We start from the raw sequence: 10,981 nt of genomic DNA, 5'->3' as shown, positions 1-10,981 counted from the left end.
ACGGGCGGCCCCGCGGAGAGCTGTTCCGGGGCGGCGGGACCCTCCATGGTGGTGCGGGCCGGGTGCGGGAGCGGCTGGGAGGCGGCGGCGCGGCCGCACTGAGGGCCCCCCCGCCCGCCCGGCCCCGGGGTGTTATTGTGAGGGGGAGACAATGAGCAAACTCTCCTTCCGAGCCCGGGCGCTAGACGCCGCCAAACCGCTGCCCATCTACCGCGGCAAGGACATGCCCGACCTCAACGACTGCGTCTCCATCAACCGGGCTGTGCCGCAGATGCCCACGGGGATGGAGAAAGAGGAGGAATCGGTAAGGGAGCCGCGCAGGGGGGGCACCATTGTTTATCAGACACCCCCCTCCCCTCACGGGAAATAGGCCATCGGCATTCACCAAGCGCACTACGCACGCTCCCCGCCGCGGCGCTGCACGGGTTTGACTGGGCGCTGCGCAAAGAGCGCAGCGTAAACTGCTGTCCGACGCCGTAAGCGGGCCCTGCTCCGCCATCTTCTTTGCGTCCCGACTCGCGAGTGTTTTGATTAGCGGGGGGAGGCCTTTACGCTAGCGTAAGAAGGAGGAAGGCGCAAGGCGCGTCTCTGAATGAGCGAGCGGGCGCAGCCGGCGTAGCGCGCTTCAGCCGCTTCTCTTGGGCGCGGGTTGCGGGTCAGGCGGCGCGTGTGACAGGCGGCGGCGTGCCGCTGCCGTGCGGTCGGCTGCGGGCTCGTCAGCGCCGGGGCTTTTCAAGCCGAGCGTGCCGTTAAGTCGGGTAAAGAGAAGCTTCAGTTCGCTCTGCTGGGGGTTTTCGGTGACGAGCGGCAGCTGTCTGTCCCGCAGCTGTGCTCCGCGCCTCGCCGCCGGCATCTGCGCGGCGCTGTGTGGAGGCGCGGGACGGGGAGCAGCGGAGCGGTGCTGGCGGCGCGGAGCTTCTCGCAGCCCGGCTGCTGCCTCCGGTCCGTGTCATACGTGGTTCGTTCGAAATGACCGCGTTGTTTTTGATTAAACGGTGTTTGCTTGCTCGCCCTTCGGCTGCCCGGCTGCCCCGTGGGCTGCCGAAGTGATGGTGAGGTTTGGGTTGGTTGCTGCTGTATGGATTTTAGTTTGGGTTGATCCTAAAGCGTTGTGTCTTTTTTTATGGAGAGGTGTGCTAAATTCTGCCAGGCTGTAGGAATGGGGTTTATGGAAGATTTAGGCTGGATGTCAGGGGGAAGTTCTTTCCTATGAGAGCAATGAGGTGCTGGAACAGCTGCCCAGAGAGGCTGTGATGCCCCGTCCATTCCTGGAGGTGTTCAGGGCCAGGTTGGATGGAGCCCTGGGCAGCCTGGGCTGCTATGAAATGTGGAGATTGGTGGCCCTGCCTGTGGGTGGGGTTGGAGCTTCATGATCTTTAGGTCCTTTCCAGCCCGGGCCGTTCTGCGCTTCTATTCCTGCCCTGAAGCGTGGCTGTGGGATTATGTTCTGCAGGACTCTCGATATGAAGCAGTCAGAGAAGCAGCAGAGAGGTGCAGTGTGAGATACGTTATCAGGGCTCGGTGTTCAGCTGTGCCATTGATGGAGAGTTTGGGGTATTGCTGTGTGCTGACTGCTCTGTTTGTGGGGTGGATCTCAACCCAGTGCTACACATACAGTTCTCTGTAGATTTCTGTGTTAGTGGCAGGTAAGGCTTTTCCAGGTATAGATGGCTGTAGTTAAATGTATGAGAAGTTCACTTCAGACAGCTTTTTTTTTTTTTTTTTTTTTTTTTTAATAGAAATATTGCTGTTATTCATAGGGAGTTTTGGGGGAAGAGAGCTGTTCATTTGTTCTCTTCTGACGTCTCCATTACTTAGGGGTCTTGGGGAATGGTTTTAAATTGAGGTAGGGGAGGTTTAGGTTGGATATTAGGGGGAAGGTTTCCACACACAGGGTGGTGAAGCACTGTTACAGGCTGCCCAAGGAGGCTGTGGATGCCCCATCCCTGCAGGCATTCAAGGCCAGGCTGGATGTGGCTCTGGGCAGCCTGGGCTGCTGGTTGGCGACCTGCACACAGCAGGGGGTTCGAACTGGATGAGCACTGTGCTCCTTTGCAACCCAGGCCGTTCTATGATTCTTTTTTGTATGCTCAGCCTTCTACTGGGACTGCACCCATGAGAGCTGTTGGGCGGCTGGTGTTCACTCACACACACAGCTCAATGATCTCAGAGCTGAGGGCTGCCTCAATTGGCTATAACTGTATTTACAAATTTTCAAGACCTAAAGCTGCTTGATGTATCTGCCTTGTCTCTTACAGCCCTGTTACTCTAGTAGAGGTGTATCACTTGCTCTGTTTATGATTGAGTTTTTTTGCATTGAAGAAAGCACTCCGGTTCACATCTTTTGATTTTTTTTTTTGGTGTGATTTCATTCTGATTATCTTTAAAGCAGTACTATTATTTGGTATGCCAGCTTAAAGTTGGCGGTGATTCATTGTTATCACTCATTTCTAAAACTCTTTCTGAAGTTTATTTGGATAACAAATTAAAGCAGTGCGGAGTCACTGTGGTTGCAGGCAGGGTGCTGGAGCACACCGCTGGTTCTCACATCTGGAGTGTGGGTGTGAGCATCGTTATTGGACTTTTGTTTTGATCTGATCTTGATGAAAATCCCAGAATGATTTCCATGTAAGTATCTTAAAGATTTATGAGCGCTCGAAGCGTTTTACAAATCAGCAGCTCTTCTCGCTCACGTGGAGGTTCTAGCTGTGAAGGGATTAGGCTTCTGGTGTGTAGTATGTTTGTGTTATTGAGTGTTTATCATTTATCCTGAATTAAACCTGAGTAGGAAAGCGTGAGGGTTCTCTAATCTCGTGTAAGAGGGAGCTCATAATTAAGCAGAAGTAGGAAGCTGTCCTTTTGTGAGTTTCAGGTACTGTGTGAGCATTTTGTAGTGCTTTTCTGCTGGTGAGTAAGAAATGTATCTCACGAATCCTTCCAACTAGAAGCGGGGAAAGTTGCAGAGCAGAGAAGTCCTTGTGTTATTTCTTACTGCCTAGCTATCTGTTTTTTGACTGAATGCGTGGTAATGAAGAGCATTCTAACATCTTCTGGCAGAAGAATCCTTCTTAATGAGACACACATTCAGCCTGAAGTCTTTCAGAAGTGAATTTAACTTTGCTGGATTTGTTTGGAAATGGTGGCAGTTGATAGGAGTAATAATGGTGGCAATTTATAGTAACTGGATTGCCTGGTACCTGAGCACTCACCTCGAAGTTCTGGTTTGAGTGTTGCTCACTACAGCAGAGTTTGATGCTGCATGGCAGAGCTGAGGCTGTCTGGGGGGTAGGAAGTGCTGAAAGGCAAAGTAAGGACATGGCTTCAGGTTATTATAATGCTGACAGTGTGGATGGGAAGTGAATTTCATGCTCGGTTTCTGTGTGATTGCCTCAGGATGCTCTTTTACTGATTGTACACTTAATGCTCAATTTTGAGTATTTTTAAAGTAAATTTGAATGCATTTCTTTTTTGTTGCTTTCTCTTTGTTTATATTCTCTCCATCCCTTTGGTAATTCAGTTCTGTTGTAGCACTGGAAAATAGGGTTCGTCACCTGGCTTGCAGTGCTGCTGAAGCAGCTCACTGTTCCTCTGAAGATAGAAGCATTTGTTTTACTCAAGTCACTCCTTGTTTGGATGCTTCTGCTGATGTAGAGTAACACAGTGAACATTTTTGCTGATACATGAGTAGAAAGAGTTCAATCAGAAGCACTTGAAAATACGTGCATATAGACCAGAAGGGATCATTAATTTTATGGCACATTAAGGAAGTTGTGCATCCATCCTGCATTTGCATTTCAGTCTGTTTAGTAGATGAGTTTATGGTTGCTTTATAATATTTCTGTAGAGGGGCTTCGTGCTGCGTATGTGAACATAAACACATGGATGTTAGTTGCGGGCTTCAGGAATGCTCTGCTTTTGGCCTTCCTGTCTATTGTTGAAATCTTACATGCTTTACAGATCGTGCCCTTTTTTGTTCATCGTGTTTATAAGGAGATGGATGAGGTTATTTATTACAAGTAACCATCAGCATAAAAGCAAGTGGCTTCATTTGGTACCTGTTCCTTGAAGTTGTGCTTCCACTTGCTTTCTGCAATGAAATCAGAGAGTTTGGAGGTGTGTGCAGCAGTTCCTCTGGTACTGCTTGCGTTTCCTGGTGGCACTCCAGGTGTGCTTTGACATGGTTACTGGGAAGCATGCTTCTTTTACAGCTGAGTTTGTGTATGGAAGTGCTGCAGGTGATTGCTTTCGGAGCACAAATAAATAGCTTTAGCTGTCACTTAACAAATTTATACTGAGCTAACCTGTAGGAGCCTTAAACAGCTTCAGTTTGTCAGAGGGAGGTCAGCTTCTGTTGCTTGCTGTGCTGCCAACCCGTTTGGCTTCTAGGAAAATGCTTCAGGAGAAGCAGTCAAGTAATGAGGTGCTGATCAGAAGTCATTACCTGGTGCTGTCTGAGACACACAGGCTTGAGGAGCACTAGAAAACTAGGTGAATAAGTACATTAGTGAACATCACATGAGAAGAGTAGTTAACTTAGATTGGAGAAAAAGAATGCTTAGTTATTTCACAGTTAAACTTGTGAAACTCTGATATCCTAACCGCATGTCATCTCTGCCTTCCCATTGCATCTAGAGGAGAGTTTTGCAGTCTGTTTGCTCTTCCATCGAAGTGCTCAGTATTTCATTATAAATCTTACTCAGATTTGAGTGGAGATGCTAGCAGTGTCTGTTTTCAAGGTGCTGCAGCTGTACTTTTTCCCAGATAAAGTGACAGGCAGCTTTTTTTTTTATTCATTCCTTAGCCAGTGTGCATGTATGCTGTGGAGCAGATACCCTGTGAGCTGCACTGTGCTGTTTAATGATCAGAGCGGTCTGGTAGGCAGTGTGCATTTCCCCACTGAAGGATCTGGATGAGGGGAAAATAAAGGGACCTTTGGCCTTCCCAAGCAGGTATGCAGTTTCAGGAATGAGAACGCTCTTAGTTTAAAAAAATAAAATAAAGAAAAAATTAATGACAGATCTTATACATACATACATACATATATATATATATATATATATATATATATATATATATAATTTTGTTTTTATTTTTTTAACAGAAATTGGTGTAGCTTTTTGGTGATTCAAACTGTTCATAAAGAGCAGTCAGCGCCTCTTTTATCTACTATATTAGTTCAGGTAGGTTAGAAGATGAATTTCACTTTCCTAATGCTGGATTTAAAACAGCTGATCTTAATATGCCATCAAGCAAATGTCATGAGATAATGAGATCTTTGCAGATACCATCGTTCCATGCCACCATTGTGCATGTCAGAACAGGTGAGACCTGTGCAGAAGTGATTCCATGTGTGGACAGAACCTATTCCAAATTTGAGGTCTGTGTGTGGGGTGTGTGCTTATAACCTGCAGTCGAACCCTCCACATTGTTTATGAGGGCTGTGTAAAATAAAGAAGATGCCAGGACACCTCTGGCTAACGTAGGGGGTAAACGAAGGAGAGCTGAAGTCCAAACCACACAAATATTCTGGAAAACAAACAGAAAATCCTGAGAAGATTTTTCAAAAGTCTAAGCAGAGCAAACCCAGGAGTCTGCATTTCCCCACAAAGCAAAGACAGCAGACTTCCTTGGGGAAGGAAGAAATGGGCTTTGTGTGGTTCACACCAAAGGCTGAAGTGCAGGTGGGGCTGCATTATTCCCAGTGTAAGTTAACTTCTCAGTTTGAGTTCAGCACCTTTATGTGTTTACTTGTTTACCTATTTACTTGTCTTTGTGTATATTAGGGGGCTGATGGGATTACCAGAGTGTTTGGTGGTAGGTAACATAACACCATGTTCTAATCCTTGCAGATTTTGTTTTAAGTTCTGTTCTCTTTGTAAAGCTTTCCTGTCTTCAGCTCTTGCATGTTTCTCCCCCCACTGAAGCGCATTGAGTCAAACAGTGCTGTTCCTTGCAGGTGCACTTTGCAGCTCAGTTTCCCAGCCATTATTTCAGTTTTCAGCTGTCATTTTCTGTCCCTGCCTCCAGTGCTTTTACCTGCAAAATACTTCTGTGGCCAACAGAAGCTTCCTTTCAGTCTGCGACTTCTACTTTTTAATGACCTGTTTGGTAATTTCAGCCTTAGTGCTCTCTAGGCTGGGTTTTGTTAACTGTGGTTAGGAATGAAAATCCCTGCTGATGGGCTCGGAGCCCATCTGAGCAGTCAGTTCCCTGTGACCTGTTGAACTCAGCTTTTCGTTTGCTCTGGGTGTAATTATGCGGCTGAAGGTAAACAATACAAAGATTTGCCCTTAAAACTCATCATCAGTTTATTAGGGCTTATCACATTAACACCTATCAGCTAGCCAGTGACAACTGCTTCAAGTATAAGCTCAGCCTGTGACAAATGTCAAGTGATTTATCTTTCCATGTGCTTTTAAGATACAGCTGAGCCTGTCTAACTGCTGCCTGCAGCCAGTAGGTACCCTGCATCTCCCTGCTGCCTGATGCTTGTTTGCCTGCTTCCTCGGGCTTCTCCGAGAGCTGAGCCCCATCCTGCTGCCTAGCTGCCAAAACCAAATGCTGTGTGCTCTTAGGGGAAGTGGTGGGAGCAGGTGGGGTAGCATGCTTGGGAGCAGAGGAGCTTGAGGCTGCTTTCCCGAGGTTAAATGGGTTCAGCCCTATCTTCACACCGCACTCCTAATTTGGATTAAGTTGCATTTTGGCTGCAGGGTGCAGTCCTTAATGCCAGTCCACAAAATGTGCCTGAACTCATTTGGGTGTCAGGCTGGGAGTGGTAGGATCCGGGGAGCTGGCTGTTCACACCGCAGCTTTACACAGGGCTTTCCCTTGCAGGTAGGGCACTGCATGGCAGGGCTCGCGAGGAGGCTTTGCAGTTGAGGCTGTGCTCTGTAACATCTCTAATGTAGGTAGGGATATTTTTTTCCCCTTTTTTTTCAGCTTAAGGGAAAGAAATAACTGGGGCAGCTGCAGGGGAGGTGTGATTTTTGTGTTGCTCCTGCTTGGCAAAATTCAGCAGTAGTCAGCTCCGTGCAATTTCCGTGTCAATTGACATTAGTTGAGATGTCCTGTTTGAATAATTTAAATCAACAAGCATTAAATCTGCTTGTATTAATCTTGTTTTTAATTTTTATTTTTTTTTTCTTCCCCACAAGAGATCATTTTGATGGCTGCTGAACATTCAGGAGGTTATCTGGAATTTATTTTGCCAGTAAAGCTAATACACCGTGCCTCAGTTTTACTTCTTTGAGCAGTTCTGTGCCTTGGTGTATTCATCAGATTCTGACTTCACCATTTCTAGAGAAAAGTAACACAGTGCTTACATAAGGTTTAACTATAATTTTATTTAGGTGAGATGAAAGCTATTGTTAACGAAGATGAATTGCAGAAGTGATATTTGTGTAACAAGTGAAGGAAATCAAAACTCAGTTATTGCTCTTAAAGAGAGTGAGAAAAGGGGTGGAAAAGACCTCATTTCTTCCTTCTCTGGTGTGCTCCACACATCCCCAGTACCTCCCCAATCCACCTACTTCAGCAGTGGTTTTCTTTGTGTGTTCTTACATCTGTGTCATTTGAAATCCCAAGGATTGAGGGCTTGCATGGTGTGCCCTGGGAGGCCGTCCTCCCCTTTGTTACATGTCAGTTTCCTGACACTTCTCCTTATCACTGAAGGATTGTTCCCTTCCTTTTATCTCATCACATCCCCCTGTGACACAAAGTCGGTGTATTTATAAGTGTTTTCTGCCCCTTTTCCATGGTTGGTTTCTGTTGTTACATTTTGATTTGTCGCCTGGTTATCTCAACGTTCTACCATTTCTGTTGTGGAGGCTCACGCTTCTTGTCTGCCAGACCACCTTGAATTGCATAACAGAGGCAATTTATGCTTGAAAGGCTCCTGGTGGTGGTTCTTATGCAGTAGGAATTTATTTCTGGGAAAAAAGCAACACAAGAACTAAACACGGAGTTTGGTGAGAGAGCAAGCAAGTAAGCACCTACTTCTTGAATGCAGAAATGGGATCTGAAACATCCCAGGTAAAACATTCCAGGTAATTGCTTTTGTACCCAAGCTCCTGGTAGCTCCACTGCTAGGACAGTAAGCTCTCTTGACACCAGGAACAGTTTTATTTTTGTAATGCATGTCTGTCATGTTAGCAGCAGTAAGCATTCCTACCTCTCGATATCCAGCTTGAGAACAAGTAGAGGGGAAGGCTCGTTGTGAAATCTCAGTCTTATAAATAGTATTGCAGGATAATCTCATTTAAAAAATTAAGGATAAGACACGTAAGTGTTCACCTCTGCATCTCTGATTGTCTGACTTGGGCAATCAGTTACACTTGTGGAAGCACTCTTTCAAGAAAATAACAGTAATTCCTTGGTTGCAATTTGTTTGCAATTTTTTCTGTTCAGTGTTACACCTGTTACGTGCTGAGCGATGCAAATGTATCACAAGCTGCTAAGTGAATACACTTACTCAATGTTAAACTGTTTATAACAATTCTCTCTAAAAGGGGCGCAATGGCACCTGGAAACAAAATGCTCCTTTTTTTCCCCTTTCTTCCTTCTCTTTCTTTTCCCTCCCTTCCTCCAGCTCCTTTGCAGACCCATGTATCTGGATGCCAAGCGTTGTCCAAGGAAGTTGAGCTCACTCAGGTGTTTCTCATGGCCCTTGTGTTGTATCATTTCAGCCTCCATCAGCATCTTTGAGGTGGTTTCCAGGGGGTTTGTCCCCAAGGTGCACATGGAAAGAGAGCAGCTCATCTTTGGCTTCCAGCTGTCACTGGTATTGCTTCGCGACATTGTGGGTCATGAAGCTGGAGAAGGGAAGACAATGACAGACGTGTTGTTGCTGATTCTTTTTTTTCTTTTTATTGGTCCTTTATTAACATGGACAAAAAATAGAGTGCCTTTTAAGTAGCTAAATAATAAAAATCTTACCAAATCTTACGCAGTGTGGGGATTTCTGTGGGTCTGTGGGGTGAAATCGTGCAGTGTGGTTCACATTGCTGCTCTCCTTCATTGGGCTGTGTGTAGCAGCAGCCTGTTAGTAATATGGTTTTGGTTTTTTTTCCTGTAGTCCTGTAATCTGGCAGTGAGGAAGGCAAAACAACATGGGGAGTGGGGAATAATTCTTGGGAAAGAAGAAGTTTTGGGAGTTTGCACTGGGAAAACACGGCCTGGCCAGCAGAGAACTTAAGTGGTTTTGTGAGCCCTTTCCACCTGCAAGCAGGGAGCACCACACTGTCTTCTGCTGGCTTTCTGGAGCTGCTTTCCACAGCCAGCCAGAAACCCTGCATGGCAACTAGGGAAGGAGCTTTGATCCTGTAAAGCACCCTGCTTTGGGTACAGGGTTTGGATGCTGTGTCTGCCTGGCTCTCCACATGGCTTTGTAACAGAGAGAACCTTTTGAGGAAACCATGACCTGAGGAAACAGCACAGATGACTGAACAGATTCTGTTGGATCAGGACCAAAAAAAGCCCAAACAACTTGATATGCTAATTCACTAAAGTATTTGCTTTTCAAAATAAATTAGAAATGAAGCTGTGAGTTTCTCTAAGATACTCGTTGCTGTCTCAAGGCTGAAAATCTCTGTGGTGTTTTCGTGCTGTGTATGTGACTGTTTCAGGTAACTGCTTTCCTTCCCAGGGCAGAAGAGGGGGAAAGAAAGGAAAAAAAGGTCTGTAGGCACCCTGGCTTTTTTGGGTACCTGCTTGCTCTTCAGTGCTGAGGAGTAGAGGAGTCAGTGCCTGTGGTTCCTGAGGCAGGTAGGGCTGTCACTTACAGCAGGGCTGCACTTGGTTAGCATAGCCTTTGAGCTTCAGATCATTGCTCTTTAGGTGCTGTTTACAGATGTCTCTGAAACGTTTTGTTGGAACTGTGGTTGAGACTTTTCAAGGTGAGCCTGCTGATCTCATACCAAAACTTCTGTTTCTGAATGCGTACGTTAAATATAAAAATGCTCACTGATAGCAATTCCTGATTTGCATCTGGTGTTGGGCAAATCAACTAACTAGACTTTGGTAAGATTTACTCATGCTGCTTTTGTTTGTTTTAATTCCTTTTTTGGTTGGAGGTAAAAGGGAAGGTGGCTCTAGGGTTAGCAGGGAAGGAACCCATTCAGAGTAGCTGAACCTGTTACCACATTCACTTTCCTTTGCCATCGTGCTTACAATTGCAGTGGGCTGCAGTAGAGTCAGAGGCATTTGCTTAAGAAGAATTGATGTTAACAGCTAGGCTGGGGTGTGCTTTGTTCCTCTTGGTAACATTTCTGTCCTTAAAGTCAACTGTCTTCGGAATACTTCAGGTGAATGGTGTGACCTGAAGCTCTATAGTACTGCATCATGCTGTCCCAGGTTTGCCTTTCTGCCCTACAGGGTAGATACAGATGTAAGCAGGTGTGATTGTCAGATTAAAAATGTATATACAAAATCAAAAACAACAATAAAAAAATGGGACAAGTAGTCTAAAGGTGGTGACACAGCTTTTGTTTGGAAGTGCTTGGTTGTTGCCTGTGAGGTGTAATTGAAGGGATGAAGAAGGGACCAGTTGTATTCAGTATGTCCTGAAGTTGTTTCTCCGAGGGAACTGTGTCCAATAAGGAGCTGCTTTTTACAGTTTCATGATAAAGACAAAGATCAGCTTTTTAGTGTGAGGATGGTGTTTAACCACAGGGAGATCCAAACACGCTCAGCCAGAAAATTAGAGCGTTTATTGAAAGTATGATGAAACTATTTCAGGGGAGTGCTGTGGGAAACAGTCGTGTGAACTTAAAGGATAAAGGACTTTTTGACAGATGTTCCTTTTAATCCCCACGGCAGCACGTTCTGCATTTCCTCTCCTGCTCCCTCAGTGTGTGAGAGCTTTGCATCTCCCCTGCTGCAGAGCCAGGTACAGGTGGTGATTTCCTTTCAAGAGAAGAAGAAAAGTGGGCAAAAGGGTGCACTGTGTGTTGGTTGCTAAATGCATTAAGACCTTAAAGGCTGT

The 10,981-nt window shown here is 45.8% G+C and overlaps 1 protein-coding gene across 2 annotated transcripts in view; it reads left to right on the top strand.

The window, feature by feature from the left end:
* Positions 1 to 102: 102 nt before the first annotated feature.
* Positions 103 to 10,981, top strand: part of EPC2 (enhancer of polycomb homolog 2) — a 40,565-nt gene continuing 29,686 nt past the window's right edge. The window contains exon 1 of one of the 2 annotated variants that reach the window (XM_048954074.1): positions 103 to 304. In XM_048954074.1, the coding sequence (XP_048810031.1) occupies positions 152 to 304 (153 nt within the window). In that variant the 5' untranslated portion in view covers positions 103 to 151. Of the gene's footprint in view, positions 305 to 1,726; positions 2,629 to 10,981 lie in introns of those variants that run through there. The other variant, XM_048954073.1, reaches the window with a different exon arrangement.

Source organism: Lagopus muta, chromosome 8 (assembly GCF_023343835.1).
Source record: "Lagopus muta isolate bLagMut1 chromosome 8, bLagMut1 primary, whole genome shotgun sequence".
Taxonomy (NCBI): Eukaryota; Metazoa; Chordata; class Aves; order Galliformes; family Phasianidae; genus Lagopus; species Lagopus muta.
The sequence above is the reverse complement of the archived record's forward strand: the minus strand, read 5'-3'. Positions and strand labels throughout refer to the sequence as shown.